At 36.7% G+C, this 18,960-nt stretch overlaps 1 protein-coding gene across 1 annotated transcript; it reads left to right on the forward strand.

Moving 5' to 3' along the window:
• Positions 1-1,608: 1,608 nt before the first annotated feature.
• On the forward strand, positions 1,609-3,999 carry LOC141389592 (uncharacterized). The gene is made up of 2 exons (XM_073961387.1): positions 1,609-2,718; positions 3,904-3,999. Exons 1-2 carry the CDS (start codon positions 1,609-1,611, stop codon positions 3,997-3,999), a joined length of 1,206 nt encoding a protein of 401 aa, XP_073817488.1.
• The last annotated feature ends 14,961 nt before the right edge of the window (positions 4,000-18,960 follow it).

Genomic DNA, 18,960 nt, shown 5'->3' on the forward strand with positions numbered 1-18,960 from the left:
GAAAAGTTCGGCCCGGCCGAACTTAACGCTTTTTTAATTGTTAATAGATATTTTGGTTTAATAATTGAAAACGGTTTTATTCAAGAACGCATAGGTGAAATTGTTTAAAGTATGTTTGGACCATCTATGTCTCGTCAAAATATTAAGATGTGCAAAGCATGGACCAGAGTTGAGGTGCGAGTCATTTTAGCGCAAAGTTTTTAACGTGTATGGGGGAGTTAGCTGAAGGAGTGGACCGATATGGTTTATCGAACTTAAACTATGTTTGGACAAAATATTACGAAGTCAAAATTTTTGACCGAATCGGTTGATCCGTTCGAGAGTTGTTGTGCGCCCAGCCAGCCAGACGGAAGTACATGGCTAAAACGACTCCAAATCGTCTGAAATAGATTTCGTCCAAACTTAATTGGGGTCTAAAATAATTATGTCGATAAGGCACATTTTGATCGTATGAAAGTGTATACAACCTCGTTAGCCTAAAGACTGAGGGTATAAATTGCCATACCAAAACGTGGACCTATGTTCGCAATTTTGAAGAGGCTATTATCTATAATTCGGTGGATACATATTTTGACCACCTTGAACTTAGAATGCCAAATTTTAACAAATACCTTAACCAAATACCAAATACCTTAACCCTAAATTCAAAATTAAAGGAAATATAGATGTAGATAATATCTTGAAAACAACTGAAATCATCTCACGGAGCGCTTTAGATAATTTTAAATGAAAGGTACTTACACCTGGGAAGTTTTTGCGGATTTTTACGAGAAAAATAAAAAAACAACAAAAACGCCAGAGGGATTTTCAAATAAATCGAGGTCAAAGTTCATATTATGCTTGGAAACCGTAAGTCATATCGTAAACGGACTAAAGAAAATGCTGTAGCAGTGAAATTTCTCTACAAGTATGGCCGTAAAGGTTTTACCATTTTTGAGATATAGAAATTCAAATTCGGACAATGCACTGCTCCATATAAAACAATGTCAAGTACGGTGCCCCTTAACTAACTTTAAATGAAAATCCGCTTACACCTGGGAAGTTTTTGCGGATTCTAAAACAGCAATGTTCATAGATGAGAAAAATCTAAAAACAAGAAAAAATCGCTTTAAATACATCGCGGTCTAAGTTCGCAATTTTAGGTTTATCTTAGGTTTTCAGGATTTTGCTTGGAAGCTGCAAGTCCTATCGAAATGGCACTAAAGAAAATGCTGTAGCAGTGAGAGTCGTCTTTAAAATTTGCTTTAACCCCCCTTCGATAGGATTTGCCGCATCCAAACAAAATCCTGAATACCTAAGATAAACCCAAAATTGTGAACTGTAACCCTCTGGCGATTTTTTGTTTTTTTTTTTTTTTTATTTTTCACATCTATGAACATTGTAGTTTCAAAATCCGCAAAAACTTCCCAGGTGTAAGTACCTTTCATTTAAAGTTAGTTAAGGCCCACCGTGCTCGAACAACAAGAGGATGTGCTTCCAATGTCATTAGCTGTATATTTCGCTTGTTTCTCAATATATTCTCTAAAATGGTGTGAACGATAACTCTCGAAAGGAGCAATCGATTTGGTACAAAATTTGCAGTATTATTTCATCCAGTCATGTATCAACATGACTATAATACAATGCTATGCGCCCACAGAAGCAGCCGAACTTGCGGCAAAAGAAGAATTTTATAACAGCTTAAATTCAGTACTGACAAATATACGGCGAGGCGATATAGTTATGCTTATGGGAGATTTTAATGCCCAAGTTGGCGGAGACAACACCAATCTCCAAAATGTAATGGGTACCCATGGAGTCGGACGTTTAACTGAGAATGGTAAACTTCTTGCAGAAACAGGTTCTACGCACAATCTTCTGATTGGAGGTACGCTCTTTCCGCATAAAAGAATTCATAAAGTAACTTGGATATCACCGGACTACCACACGGAAAACCAAATCGATCATATTTTGATAAGCAGGAAATGGAGAGGCTCTTTACTCGACGTACGAACCAAAAGGGGAGCGGATGTAGGAAGTGATCATCATCTTCTTATTGCAACCGTCCGTTTAAAAATAGCTTCAATAAAGAACGACGACAAGCATTCACGGAAATTCGATATTGAACGTCTAAAAATCAGGGAAGTTGCAACCGCATTTGCAAACCCACTAAGAGACGCCCTCAACAACATCCCCGCTGAATACCGAACCTCATGGAGTACTGTCAGAGATCTATATCTAACATCAGCAAAGAACAACATTGGATATGCCAACAGTAAAAGGAAGCCCTGGATTTCAGATGAAACTTGGACTAGATTAGAAGACAGAAAACTTGCTAAAGAAGCGATAAATGTTGCAAAAACGAGGAATGCGAAGATTGAGAAAACAAATGAATACAACAGATTAAACCGCGAGGTAAAGAAAAGTGCCCGCACAGATAAACGGAAACGCATCGATTCTATTGCAACGGAAGCCCAGCGAGCAAGTGAAACAAATCGCAGCCGTGACTTATACAAAGCCACAAAGCTGTTATCAAACCGACCTTTCACAGCTGTCAAACCTATCAGGGATGATGACGGTACCCTGATCACGGCAAAAAACAAACAAATCGCTGTCTGGAAAGGCTTCTACAGTGAACTATTATCAAACGATACGGCCAATGATACCGAACTCCAATGCAACTGCGAATCACACAGTGAAAACCAAAACATGGAAACCGACATCCCCTCCATAAACGAGGTAGTTCACGCTATAAATGCATTAAAAAACAACAAAGCAGCTGGAGTGGATAATATAGCTGCAGAGCTGATGAAAGCTGACCCTCTAGTCAGCGCAAATCTCCTATACCCTATCATCGCAAACTTCTGGGAAAACGGCACTCTAGACGGGGAAATAAAAGCTCCCAAAAAAGGGAGATTTGTCTAGATGCACAAATTGGCGAGGTATAACTATATTGTGCACCATCAACAAGGTTATAAGCTACATTATAAACCATAGGGTCAACAAAGCATACCCTGAGCTGTGTCGAGCAGAGCAAGCTGGATTCCGTCCCCACAAATCATGTGTGGATCACATCAACAGCCTTCGCGTAATAGTCGAACAAAGTGTCGAATATCGTTCTCCACTATATCTTATATTTATCGACTTTCAGAAAGCTTTTGATAAATTACGACATGACGCAATATGGACTGCAATGCGGTGCAAAGGGTTCCCCGAGAAAATAATTGAGCTTATCAAATGCCTATACAACCAAGCTAGCTGCCGTATACTGCACGAGGGAGTTCTTAGTGATGAGGTCTTTATCAAAGTAGGAGTAAGACAAGGCTGCATATTATCCCCAACGCTATTCAACATAGTCCTAGATGTTGTCATGAAAGAAGCACTCAAAAACCAAAGGGGAGTTAGGTGGGGCATGAATGGATTTCTGCAAGACCTTGACTATGCTGACGACATCTGTCTACTCGCTCACACGTACGATGATATGGAGCGTAAACTCAACTCCATAGCTAAAGTTGCCGCAAGTGCCGGATTATTTATTAACATCGAAAAAACAAAAGCAATGCGAGTGAATACATCGAATAATCGCGTATTTCATATAAATGGGAAAACGCTGCAAGATGTGCAGTCCTTTACATACCTAGGTAGCACTATCACAAACAACGGTGGAAGCGCAGACGATATCGAGAGCCGTATAAAGAAGGCACAGCAAGCTTTTGGTCAACTAAAGAACATTTGGACATCTTCATCTATTTCAATTCGAACCAAGGTACGCATCTTTAACTCAAACGTAACCTCAGTCCTTCTATATGGATGCGAAACATGGAACGCGGCCCCTCATCTCATACAGCGACTTCAAAGCTTCAGCAATCGCTGCCCTAGACGCTTGTTAAGAATTTACTGGCCCAACACAATATCAAATAACAGGCTATGGGAGATGACGAATCAAACACCAATCTATATGAATATCATGGAACGGAAATGGAAGTGGATAGGGCATACACTGCGGAAGGATCCCAGTGATATAACGAGACAAGCCATTGAATGGAATCCGCAGGGAAGCCGAAAAAGAGGACGCCCAGCACACACCTGGAGGCGACAAATTGAAAAAGATGCTGAAAGAAGCGGTACTACATGGAATGAAATCAAAAGTATAGCATTATATAGAAATAGATTTAATAACTTTGTTGTGGCCCTATGCTCCTCATAGGAGTTTAAAGGAATAAATATATATATGTATCAAGTTGGAAAATGGATAAATCAATCCCGTCCCGTGTACCTCCCATTCAAAATTTCGAAAAGTATAGTTTGAGGATTCGTCAGGGCTCTTTTTAATTTTTTTCGGAAGGTTGTTTTCACGGTCCCTTTTAAAATGGTAAATTTTTTTTCTGGATTAAGTCCATACTTCTTGAGATAATGGCCAAAAAGCACGAAAAAACCCTGCGGAGACATTCTATATTAGGTAGTATACAAGATAACTCTCAATATATTTAGTTCATCTTAATTTAGTATTTCGTGTTCTTCGTGAATCAGAACATTACTTAGTAAAAATTTTTAGACTTTATGTCAATGATTTAGTATAGTTCAACGGTACAGATTCCACATATTTTGAAACAAACTCGCGATCAATATATTTTGTATATGACATAATTATTAATTTAGATTCTTTTTCAGAGGTTATAGGGAAAAGAGGAGATATACCCTCCGTCAGCACATCTGACTGACTTTCTTACATTTTATTTAAATTTTCTGTTTAAATTGGGTGCAATTCAGCATTAAGGGTTTGTAGTGACGAAAAGACTTCGCCGACAATAGTTATGGACATAGGTCCACGTTTTGGTATATCCCTTAAACAACGATACCGCCCAATTTCAAGTATTGTACAAAATTTTAGCTGACCGGATTTGGTTAGGTGATAGGTAATTGGTTTACGCAGAAAATTCACCTAAAATTCTGGGCAATGTTACTTCCGTAACGGAAAGAAAACTAAATATTCCATATTAGTTCAGAATATTTCATGGTGTACGTTTTTACTTGTTTTTCATTAGGTAAGTAAAAACTATAATCATCACAAAAATAAAGAAGTTGCCCCCCCCCTTAATTTGATCCCTTGTTGCCTGGGCAGGAAATGTTTGTGCAACAATTATATATCATACATTTCTATTAAATATGGAAAATTGACGTTGTTAAGCCCCTTCTGCTACATCATTAAATTTTCTTTGAATATCAGGTACCTTTTTGGAATACAAATATTCCCAGTTACACTGACACTCCTCCAATTTATTGAACACTACAAATCATGGTAGAAGAAACAAGGTAAAGTAAATACTACAACAAATACAACTCAACAACAACCACATAGAAATTTGTTTTTGTTTGTAATGTTAGTGTAATCGGTAAATGTAAGCAAAATAAGGAAATGTCTATAAATTATTGGAATTTAAGAAACTAATATTTTTTCACATTTGATTGAATATTTTGGAAAACATGAATGAATGCTCGTTAGATTTTCAGTTTGACTGTTTCCATATCACTCCACTAAATGTATAATTTCTCACAAGAAGTAGAATTCTTGCAAATAGGTTTGAGGTCGCTGGAAATTCATTAAAAAAGGACAAGCTGTTTTAATCTTTTGTTTTTGAAATATCTTGTTTATTAGGGCTTTACTTTTTTCAAACTTATCAAAATATCACACCATATTAACAAATATTGTACCGCCTCTATAAGCGGTGTTTTAGTGTGCGGCACGTCGCTTGGACATGGAGGAGATTACATGTCATTGATATAGTTTCTGATGAATATATTTTTTCGTCAAAAAATATATATCCCTAATATACATCGAACATAGAAATAAATATATAAAACTAGCTAACCCGGTCCGCGTTGCTGGCCCGTTGTTTGGGTTCTCCGTGTAAACTTTAGTTATCTATCCAGTATTGATACACCCATAATTAGACATCCCTCTAGAAACTTCATCATATAAATCAATGTTTTGACATAAATTCCATATAATGATATCCCCCAAATTTAAGATATAAAATCTCTTTTATTATACCCTTCACCATAAATCGACAGTTTAAAGCACTTTGTGACCCACATATAATGGTCGGTGCACGTCAATTAACATTGCTATATATTGGATTGTTGGTCTCGGTTGGGGTCGTAATTATTGCTGCAAAGAATTGTTGGTATAGGTCCACGTTTTGATATAGCTCCCATAGAACGGTACCGGCTGATTTTCGCTATTTTTGAGGATTTAACATCATTATCACACCGAAATGGCTGAAATCTGGTTTTAATATATTTTAAAGAGGAGAGCATAAATATTCGTATCGACCGAAAGACACGCCTTTTTATTTGCGCTCGGTATGTAACAGTAATAGGTTCACGTTTTGATATAGCTCCCATAAAACAGTACCTCCCGATTTTCGATAGTTCAGAGATATAGCCACTGTTCAGTATACGTCCTCGTTTTGATATAGCTCCCACAGAACGGTGGCGCCTGATTTTCGCTATTTTTGGTGGATTTAACCTCATTCAGGCCGATCGAACGTAACGCTTTTTTCTTCACGCTCTATATGCAACAGTGGTAAAATACCCCTCAGCGAAATGTATGTTCCTTCGGGATATGTATGGCAACATTTATATAATTCATAAAGAAATTACTTCTATAAATTGTAGTTGTTATTATCGAGATTTTGCTGTATTTAAAAAATGTATCTTTACCTAGCTATTCCAAGGACTGAAATCAATGCTCATGAAGTTTCTTACTTACTTACTTAGCTGGCCCATTACAGAACATTTGTTCTATAGGCCGAACTAAGAAGAGATCTCCATTCCTCTCTATTTGTTGCTTTGCACTCTGGAATACCGCGCCATTTCATCTCATCATCCACTTGTTTGCGCCATCTATTCCTTGGCCTGCCAATTCTGCGTGCACCGCCATGTGGCATGTATTCATACGCCTTTTTAGCGGGTTCATCATCGCTCATTCTTATGATATGGCCTAGCCAACGCAATCGCTGCATCTCGATACGTTTAACAATATTGATGTCGTTGTATAGCAGATACAGCTCGTGGTTCATGCGACGTCGATATTCACCGTCAACGCAGATTGGTCCGTAGATCTTTCGAAGAATTTTTCTCTCAAACACACCAAGCACTGCCATGTCTGCTTGCGCAAGTACCCAGGCTTCGGAGCCATACATCAGCACGGGTAGTATCAGTGTTTTGTAGAGCGTTATTTTTGTTTGACGAGATGTGGCTTTGTTTTTAAACTGCTTACTTAATCCAAAGTAGCATCTGTTGGCCAATACAATTCTTCTTTTTATTTCACAACTGATGTCGTTTGTTGTGTTGACGGAGGTGCCGAGGTAGACGAAGTCTTTTACTACCTCAATATTATAGGAACCAACTTCCACAGTCGGTCCGAGCTCAATGGACGCATTGCGCGTCGACACCATCAACTTGGTCTTCTCACCGTTTACCGCCAGACCCACTTTAGCAGATTCTCCTTCGACCTTTATAAAGGTATCAGTTACTTCTTTTACTGATCGACCCATGATGTCTATATCATCAGCATAAGCAAGTAACATGTGACTATTGGTGTAGATTGTGCCACTTCTTTTGACGTTTGCCTCTCGTATAACCTTTTCTAGCAGGATGTTGAAGAGGTCACACGAAAGGCTGTCTCCTTGTCTGAAACCTCTTTTGGTACCAAACTCTTCGGAGAGGTTCTTTCCTATTTTAACTGAGGACCTCGTGTCAGTTAAAGTCATTTTACAAAGCCGGATGAGCTTTGCGGGAATACCAAATTCAGACATGGCTTGGAATACCTTTGAGTGCAGCGGACTGTCGAAGGCTGCTTTATAATCGACAAAAAGGTGGTAGGTGTCGATCTGCATCTCTTGGGTCTTCTCATGAAGTTTCACTTCCCACATTTTGAGATTTTATCCGTAATTATAATATTTTCAAAAAATCGAACACGATCGCGGTATTCTGATTCCAATGATGATATTGTATTGTATTGTATATCAACTTTGTCTGATTTCCATTTCTTATAGGGTAGAAGTAGACAGAAAAATGAAAATTGTATTTCAAGGACTAGCGAATAATGATGACAAAAAATATAATTTAAAACTCAAATAGTGTAAATAATCGGGAAAAGGTGCGGTATCAGTTGTCACTGTATAACGTTAATAAGAACGAAGCATCTTCCATCTTCTATGATAAGATCAAGGAGTCTTAGATTAGAAAAACGAAATGTATTATAAGAGATTGTCGAGGTTCTTCTTATGAAAGACCAACGGGATTACTTTTAGAGGTCCAAGGTATCTTCTATTAGAAGAACGAGGATCTTCTATGTCCGAGGAGTCTTAAAATCTATATATATATAAAACTAGCTGACCCGGTCCGCGTTGCAGGCCCGTTGTTTGGGTTCTCCGTGTAAACTTTAGTTATCTATCCAGTATTGATACACCCATAATTAGGCATCCCTCTAGAAACTTCATAATATTAATCAATGTTTTGACATAAATGGTATCCCCCAAATTTAAGATATAAAATCTCTTTTATTATAACCTTCACCATAAATCGACAGTTTAAAGCACTTTGTGACCCACATATAATGGTCGGTGCACGTCAATTAACATTGCTATATATTGGATTGTTGGTCTCGGTTGGGGTCGTAATTATTACTGCAAAGAATTGTTGGTATAGGTCCACGTTTTGATATAGCTCCCATAGAACGGTACCGGCTGATTTTCGCTATTTTTGAGGATTTAACATCATTATCACACCGAAATGGCTGAAATCTGGTTTTAATATATTTTAAAGAGGAGAGCATAAATATTCGTATCGACCGAAAGACACGCCTTTTTATTTGCGCTCGGTATGTAACAGTAATAGGTTCACGTTTTGATATAGCTCCCATAAAACAGTACCTCCCGATTTTCGATAGTTCAGAGATATAGCCACTGTTCAGTATACGTCCTCGTTTTGATATAGCTCCTATAGAACGGTGCCGCCTGATTTTTGCTATTTTTGGTGGATTTAACCTCATTCAGGCCGATCGAACGTAACGCTTTTTTTCTTCGCGCTCTATATGCAATAGTGGTAAAATACCCCTCAGCGAAATATATGTTCCTTCGGGATATGTATGGCAACATTTATATAATTCATAAAGAAATTACTTCTATAAATTGTAGTTGTTATTATCGAGATTTTGCTGTATTTAAAAAATGTATCTTTACCTAGCTATTCCAAGGACTGAAATCAATGCTCATGAAGTTTCACTTCCCACATTTTGAGATTTTATCCGTAATTATAATATTTTCAAAAATCGAACACGATCGGGGTATTCTAATTCCAATGATGATATTGTATTGCATATCAATAACTTTGTCTGATTTCCAATGGATCTTTCTGGAATTTCGATCTTGTGACATCTCAAGTTATCCGGATTTTACTGTATTCCAAAATGTGGAGTTGATCGCGCTGTCCCACTTGTTGTTTAGTGTTCAGCGTTTATGGCGTTTTTTAGGCACGCTTACAAAATTATGTATATTATCTGAAATAATAAATGTTTGCAAATTTTGTGATGACCGCGATATTCCACTTTTCGCGATATTTCATTTCCGCGAAGACCATTCAGGGTCAAGACAGTAATTACAGTAGTATTGCAAACAATCTGTAAACAATACGTTCAAAAATATCATGGACTTCAGATTTAAAAAAAAAAATTTGAAGGAGAACCTCCGGTCACTACACTTAGCCGTATTAAAATTGCTCACGACCGCGCTATCCCACTTGTTCAAGCTAGTGTTTATATCTTTTTGTGTCACGCTTACTAAAATTATGTATATTAATTGAAATCATTCAGGGAAAACAATCTGTAAACAATCCGTTCAAAAATATCAAAGATTTCAGATTTTCTTAAAAATATTGTGGGGGAGGACCAGCGGTCACTACTCCTAGCCGTATAAAAACAGCTTACAACAGTTCTAATTAATTGAAATAATACATTTTTGAAAATTTTGGGATGACCGCGATTTTCACTTCCGCGACGACCATTCAGGGTCAAGACTGTAATTACCATAGCATTGCAAACAATTTGTAAACAATATATTAAAAAGTATCTTGAATTTCGCGGTTTTCTTAAAAAAATTGTGGGGAGGACCACCGGTCACTACACTTACCGGGATAAAAAAATAGATTACGACCTATTCTCAGACCTAAAACTCCACATACAAAATTTCATAAGATTTCCCAATCGATTTTTCGGAATTTCTATATAGTGACATCTCAAGTCATCGGGATTTTACTGTATTCCAAAATATGGCGTTGACCGCGTTATCCCACATATTGAAGCCAGTGTTTTAGCGGTTTTGTAGTCACGCCTTCTAAAATTAGGTATATTATCTGAAATAATACATTTTTGAATAATTTGGGATGACCGCGATATTTCACTTCCCCGACGACCATTCAAAAAAATATATAGCCTATTTTCACCGCCGGTGTTCCCAGTACATTATCTGAAATTTTCAAGAAAATCTATTCAGCCGTTTTTGAGTCTATTCGGAACATACAAACATACAAACAAACAAACATACTAACATACACACATTGCCTTTTATATATTAGATTTCGTTTGGAATTTGACACTAACATTACACCCCAGTTTAGTCAGCTGGGTATTGCTGTTACCTTTTATTGTTTTACCATTCGTGGAGGTGTAAAGCTTTCAACCTGAAATTTGTCGATATAGGTCCACGTCTTCATATAGCCCCCATAGAACTGAACCTTCCGATTTTCTCTATTTTGAAGGTTGAGGCCTCATTATCCCACCGAAATTACTGAAATTTGGTATTTAGTCTTCATTGAGAGTATAACACCTTAGACCTGAAATTTGTCGGAATAGGTCCACGTCTTTATATAGCTCCCATAGAACGATACGATTTTCGGTATTTTGAAGGTCGTAGCTGTGGTTATACATTGTCTGAAGAGAAATTTAAACAGAAACAAGTAAAAAAGCGTTAAGTTCGGCCGGGCCGAACTTTTCATACCCTCCACCAATATTCTGAACTAAAATGGAATAATTAGTTTTCATTCTTGTCCCCAACTTTAAGTGGGTACGTTAAAATGTCAGATAATGTACATAAAATGCTTCATTCGGGAGGCCCTTTTTATGGTGCCTGTATCTAACTATGTACATATGATGACAATTTTTGGTGGGCTAGAAATTGGGAGGTACCGTTATATAGGGGTTATAATAAAACATGGACCTATTTTGACAGTTTTTGATAGGAGCCTTTAATGTCAAATAACTCCTAATTCGGTTAAAAATTGTAGCTAGAATACTCAAAATACCTAAAATCGGTACATAACGTGGGAACTTCAAATGTCATTCACAGCTAGTTCGGAGGTATGTGGGCTATACGAAAATATGAACTTAAATGAAAAATTTTTGTTCCACAATTTTTGTTGGCTTTTAAATTTCAAATTACGGAAAGTTCGTCCAAAAATAAAGCTAGGGTACGGAAAATCGGTAGGTTTGTTTTGGGGCTATACCAAAACATGGACCTACGTTCGGTTAAAAATTTTAAGTAAAATATTGGGGCTATGTTGAAAATCGTTGATGCAGATGTGTGGTGACCACTACAACCTTCAAACGTCAATTTACAGTTAGCTCAATTTACAGAAAATTGGGAGGTACCGTTATATGGGAGCTATATCCGAACATGGACCTATGTTGACAATTTTTGATGGAGAGGTGTTGTGACCACTAAGAACTTCAAATGTCAAATTACTGCTAGTTCGGTTTAATATTGTAGCTAAAATTATCAAATTACTGAAAATCGGGAGGTACTTTTATATTGGGGCTTTATCAATACATCTACCTTTCTTGACAATTTTTGGTGGAGAGGTGTGGTGACCACTAAGAATTTCAAATGTCAAATGTTCAAATTACAGATAATTGGGTTAAAACTTGTAAACATGGACCTATGTTTATAATTTTTTCGAATATAAGTTTTTTGGTCACTAAGAACCCTAAATATCAAATTATATCTAATTCGGTCTAGAAATGTGACTTAAATGGGATGGGGGCTATTCCAAAACATGGACCTATGTCCACTAGTTATATAAGTTTATTGACATTTAAGAACCCTAAATGTCAATTTATAGCTAAATCGGTCTGAAAATGTAGCTAAAAACTTCAAAATGCCGTAAATCGGGGGTACCGTTATATGGGGGCTATACCAAAACGTGGACGTATGTCCACAACTTTTGTTATATAAATTTATTGACACTTAAGAACACTAAATGTCAAATTATAGCTAAATCGGTCTGAAAATGTAGCTAAAAACGGCAAAATACCGTAAATCGGGGGGTACCGTTATATGGGGGCTATACCAAAACGTGGACCGATATAGCCCATCATCGAACTTGACCTGCCTGCAAACAATATACGCATTTTCCCAAAATTTCAGACAAGAAGAGAACTTCAAATGTCAAATGTTCAAATTACAGCTAATTCGGTTAAAACTTGTAGGTAAAAATCTCAAAATACCGAAAATCGGGAGGTACCGTTATATGGGGCTATACCAAAACATGTACCTATGTTCATAATTTTTTCGAATAAAAGTTTTTTGGTCACTTAGAACCCTAAATATCAAATTATATACGTTATATGGGGGCAATTCCAAAACATGGACATACGTCCACTAGTTTTGTTATATAACTTTATTGACTCTTAAGAACCCTAAATGTAAATTTATAGCTAAATCTGTCTGAAAATGTAGCTAAAAACGTCAAAATACCGTACATCGGGGGTACCGTTATAGGGGGCTATACCAAAACGTGGACCTATGTCCACAAGTTTTTTATATAAGTTTATTGACACTTAAGAGCCCTAAATGTCAAATTATAGCTAAATCGGTCTTAAAATGTTGCTAAAAACGTCAAAATATCGTAAATGGGGGGGGGGACCGTTATAAGGGGGCTATACCAAAACGTGGACCTATGTCCACAACTTTTGTTATATAAGTTTATTGTCACTTAAGAACCCTAAATGTCAAATTATAGCTAAATTGGTCTGAAAATGTAGCTACAAACTTCAAAATACCGTAAATCCGGGGGTACCGTTATAAGGGGGCTATACCAAAACGTGGACCTATGTCCACAAGTTTTGCTATATAAGTTTATTGACACTTAAGAGCCCTAAATGTCAAATTATAGCTAACTCGGTCTGAAAATGTAGCTAAAAACGGCAAAATACACAGATCGACTCAGAATTTTACCCTGATCAAGAATATATGTACTTTATAGGGTCGCAAATGAGTATTTCAATGCGTTACAAACGGAAAAACAAACTTAATATACCCTCCATCAGAACACCTGCAATTTTTTTCACACATTATAATTTTCCAAAAGTTTTTCGAAGGCTCTAGGGGGGGGGACAGCTGCCCCCCCTGCCCATAGCTGGCTACGCCCATGCCAGGCAACATCAATTTTTGAACCCCTCAGTAAAGTTGGCGACATTTTCTGAGTATTTCAGCCATGTAAAGCGTCTCTACACGTGGTATCTTAGGACACGGCGTTCGTACTCGGCGATAAACTGTAGGTCCCATATCATAGAACCAATATGAATCGTGGTGCACTCATTAATATAAGAGAAAAGAATTTGTTCCATAAAGGAATTTTGATTTGTTGAAAGCTAATTCGTAGGGGTAATGCTGCAGGGTATCACATGGTCGGCCCCGTCCGACTATAGCATTTGCTTACTTTTTTTAATTTTCCGTTTCGCTTATTAGGTGCTTACAGGGTGTTTTTGTAAAAATGCTTGCCTGTCACACGAACCGTTCGTACTAAAACGTATACGTTCAAAATTTGGTTCTTGTAAAATTTTACGAACCATTCGTTTTTATCTAAAAGCTTTCGTCTATTTCATAAAAGCTTTTATATTTCAGGGTTTCCATGATACTTATTTTGTGAATTTTGCACAGGCATCTGCACGTAAAATTTGCTACTTGATGGCAACCCCGATAAACAGATGACCAACAAAAAATAAGAAAAAAATGTAATCAAATTTGTCCAAAAATAATTGTGATAATATGAAGAAACGGATGTACATATACGCGTGTGCTTCTATGAAAATAAATAAAATTGAATTCCCTTCCAGTTTGCGTGTGTTTTGTGCCATTTATTACTCAAATTATTTAATTTTCATTCAAAACGATGGGTCTTTTCCATTCGTTTATTTTTGACGTATTCGTTCGTCTGATTTTGTTACGAAAACCAAAAAAAATTACGAAAATAAAAAGCTTTCATTTGTTTGTCACACGAATACAAACGTCAACCGCTATGAAAACCAAATTGTGTCTTCGTTCATGAAATCGACGAACGAATGGGCAAAAACATTTTACAAAAACACGCTGTTAATGATCCCACAAAAAATATGCTGATCGATTTATTCGTTTTTGAGTTACAGTGGTTACCGCAAACTGCTTTAGTAAAAACAGTGCTTCGTTGGCGGGCGTTTGTCAGAACGCTGTGCTATATTTTTCGACTAAAAGTAGCTCAAGTTGTGACCTTTCAGCTGAAACAAAAAAAAAAAAAAATCATGAAATGATGAAAACTGGTGCTCAATAAGTGGCCACAACCCCTTAAATTTCTTATTTGTCCAAAACATTTTGTTTAGGTACCAGTGTAAATTAGGTTTTACAATTTACCTCATTGATTTAACTCTTATTATTCTTGTCTGTTGTACCAAATTCTGTAAACTTTCCACTTCGCATTACCAAACCCCTTATTGGTAAAAAGTGCATCATACATTCTCCTGTTGAAATCTCCTTGTAAAATAGTTAATCCTTACACTCTTCTCCTTTTCTTTTTCAATTTTCATTCCATGGAAATTTTCAAATTTGCACCAGATTCGTTCTTTGTATTTATTTGGGTAATGGTGGTTTATAACCTCTATATAAAGCAAGAAAAGAAAAAAAAACAACCTTTATGAACTTTTGTGAGTTTAAATCCACACTACCATGGTTAGCTACAGTTGCAAATATTTATGTTGTAGCGTAAAGAGAACAGTTATGTATCTCCTAACTTCCCCACAATCTCAAAATTTCCCATCCCATAATAAAAACCTAGGCAATTTATGATTATACGAATGTTTCCTTTAACGATGATTACATTTCAAAGATGTATGTTTTGAGGCCGATCAGACCAACAAGCAAGCAGCACCAAGAGAAGTAGTAAGCGAGCATAAAACTACTTTAGCCATGAAAGCAGTGTGAAAGAAGCCCAAAGCGAGTAATAAAAGCAGCAAAAAATCAGTCCAAAATAACCGAAAACGAACTCGAAAATAACTTTTGTAAGTGAAAAAGTTTCCAATTTCGTTGGGGTTTCTTTTCTAATTCATTTCGGAAAGTGATATGGCCGCTATAAAGTAAGAAAATGGGTGGCGGGGAGGATGTCTAAAGAGCAATTGTTAAAGGTATTCACTTTCAAATAAGGCCAAGACTAAACGCAAATGTTTCGTAAAAGATGAAGGTAGTTTTTCGGCAATATAATGGGAATTTGAATTGGAAAGGAGAGAACGATATAAAAGATGTTAGAGAGTGGATTTAAAACAAGGACAGTGGGGAGTAATTTAAATATTTTTTCGATGTGTTGAAAGTTTTGTATAAATAAAACAAGTAAGCAAAGGCTATAGTCGGACAGGGCCGACCATACGATACCCTACACCACTACCCTGCGAGTTAGCTTTCAGCAAATCAAAGTTTCTTTTGGACAAATAAGCTCATTTTAAGAAATAAATTTTTGGAGTCTGCATCCTTATCACATTAAGTTTAAATGACAATATGATAATTGTTCCACAAACATGACAGAAGGGACAGGGCGTGCACCACGATTCATATTACAGCAATAGTATGGGGCCTACTGTTTATCGCCGAGTCCGAAAGGCATGTCTTAAAACGCCACCTGTAGAGAAGTTGTACATTGTTGAAATACTCAGAAAATGTCGCCAACTTTACTGAGGGGTATTTTGCCATCGTTGAAAATTTGATGTTTGCTGGCCGGAAATCGAACGCCCGACCTTCAGCGTGCAAGGCGGGTGTGCAAATAATTGTACCATGGTGGCAACAATAAGTAATTTTAGAACGGACATTTAGTCTGGACCTAATTTTTTGCATATTTTGACATATTTGCTAAACCATATGTAAGACTTTGTGCCCTAAATATCCCATCGAATTGGCTGAAAGTTTGTATTAAGTATTCGTTCATCACAAATTTCGACCTGAAATTTATCGGTATAGGTCCGGGTCTTCATATAGCTCCCATAGAACCGTACCTCCCGATACCCGGTATTGTGAAGGTTGTGGCCTCAATATCAAACTGAAATGGCTGACATTTTGTATTCAGTCTTCGTTGGAGGTAAAAAAAACTTTCCACCTCAAATTTGTCGTTATATGTCCACGTCTTCATATAGCTCCCATAACCAGAACCTACCGATTTTCTGTACTTTGAAGGTTATGGTCTCAATATCCCTCTGAATTGGCTAAAACTTGGTATTAAGTCTTCATGGGGGTATTAAACTTGCCATCTGAAATTTGTCAGTATAGGTCTAGGCGTTCATATAGCTCCCATACAACGAAAGCTCCCCATTTTCGATTGTGGCTCAGGTTACAGATTTCTCTATTTTATTGACTTGTCTGAAGTGAATTTCAAACAGAAAAATGTACACATAAACATTTTAGAAGAAATTATTGAAATAAATGTAGCATACAGAAATTTTCCATATGCAAGAATAATATTTGCACATGCATAATTTATACATTTCGCATATTTTTGCATATGTGATATATTTCGATTGGAATTCAATTAGAAGCCAAAAATATGCAAATTTTACAAAAATAGGTGTTGCATAAAATTCCGCTGTCTACATATCATTGAGCTGATATTAATCGGGGTGCTCTCATTGATATGAGAGAAGGCTCCCTTGTCCCTACTGGGATGTTTGTGGAACAATTATATACAGTACATTTCAAGAAATATTCTTAAATTTGAAAATTGGCGTTGTTTAGCAATTTCTGCTACAGCTTTAAATTTTGGACAATTGGACAGGTAATAGATAGGGTTCCACGCAATTTGTAAGAACTGGGAATTTGTCTGTCATGATAGAGAACATTTGTAGCATGGGAGGAAGATGTGGTTCTCTTCACAAAACTCATTATGTCTTAGCTAGTAGGTCCGTTACCAAGCACACATATTTTTGCAAATTTTCATCAGAGGAAAGATCGGTAGTTAATTTTTCATATATAGGCGACTATGCCGGTATATGGCCCCCAGGGATTCAAATATGGACCAAAAATAAAATGTTTTTATTTAGCATACAAAAGTAATGGTCCATTGCACCCGCTAAATAATATCAGATCATCATCAAAAATTGTAGGCATCTTCTTTGACCTAAACCCCTACCTCGTGCAAAATTTCGTGACTATTGATCTATAATTGCGACCTCTAGTATGCTTTTGATTACATAACAAGCAAAACACTCGATATATTAGGCTGTAACTCTGTTATCTGACCACATAAATCAACATAATTGGCATTAATTGAAAGGGCAAGAGTTGTCCTTCCAAATATTATTTATGTGGGCGGAACGTGTAGTCCAGGAATAAAGATATTAACGGTATATCAAAAATTTTCACAATTTTCACACAAAAGTTGTGGTTCATTTAACCCTCTAAACATCATCCGATCACCATCTCAAATTGCAAGCTTCTTCTTTGTCATATAATCTTACTTTATTTAAAATTTCGAGGCGATCGGACTATAATTGCGACATACAGAGCCGCTACAAAATCGGATAAAAATTTTGTTTTTGGTCCATTTCACCCGCTTAATATTTCTCGATCATCACCAATAAGAATAGGGATCTATTCTGATCTGAACCCGACCTCCATACAAAATTTCGTGACGATAGGTCCATAATTGCGGCCTGGAGCGTGTTTACAATTTATAATGGACAGACGGACGGACGGACGGACGGACAGACACACATCTCAAAATCGCTTTATCTCGTCGAGATATGAAGATTGGTATACCACATTAGGGGTCTCCGACGAATATTTCGCGGTGTTACATGAATTTTTACCAAAACAAACTTATAATACCCTTTTCCACATTGTGGTATAGGGTATAAATAGGTAAAGAAAACTTTTTAAGTTAAACGGTTTTATGTTAAACATACATTGCAATGTTTAAGATAAATGTACTAAAAACCAAAAAATAATAAAATAGATACAGTCGTGGGAATTACAAACATATGCATAGACTAGACTAAAATAAAACCGTGGGGCACGTCAATTGTCTACAATCGTTGATTAAAATGTTTGTTTTGTAATGTTACACTATAATTAGGCAGTTGTTCAACCGACAACGATGGACGTGTGATAAGTAGGGCTAGAATGTGGAAACAAGCTAGCAAGCTCGATTATAAGCGAGTTTTAGGGTTTCATAGTGGTGAGCGAGTAGTACTTTGTCGATTAAAGACAAACTACGAGCAGTGAAACGATTCCTCGCCAGCCAGCAGTGTGAATGTCCATCGATAAACTAGTTGCAACATCTCTTTTATTTACATGGAGTGTATAACCATTGGAATTTCCATGAGCAAGAAAATAGTAAGACATTTCCTCACCGTCTGCGAGCCAACTGCCTAACGTCGATAATTTGTAGACAATTGACGTGCCCCACGGTTTTATTTTAGTCTAGTCTATGCATATGTTTATAATTCCCACGACTGTATCTATTTTATTATTTTTTGGTTTTTAGTACATTTATCTTAAACATTGCAATGTATGTTTAACATTAAACCGTTTAACTTAAAAAGTTTTTTTAACTATTTTTATTTTCTAGTTTTTAGTTTTTATTTCGCATTCTGTTTAATTCATTTAGTGCTTCATTATTGCAAGGTTTCTT

Source organism: Musca autumnalis, unplaced genomic scaffold (assembly GCF_047663935.1).
Source record: "Musca autumnalis isolate F117 unplaced genomic scaffold, ASM4766393v1 scaffold_1, whole genome shotgun sequence".
NCBI lineage: Eukaryota > Metazoa > Arthropoda > Insecta > Diptera > Muscidae > Musca > Musca autumnalis.

Coding starts and splice junctions, on each gene's coding strand:
- LOC141389592 (XM_073961387.1), top strand. CDS start 1,609: ATGACTATAATACAATGCTATGCGCCCACAGAAGCAGCCGAACTTGCG. Junction 2,719..3,903: donor ACATCCCCTCCATAAACGAG/GTAGTTCACGCT, acceptor ATCAAATAACAG/GCTATGGGAGATGACGAATC.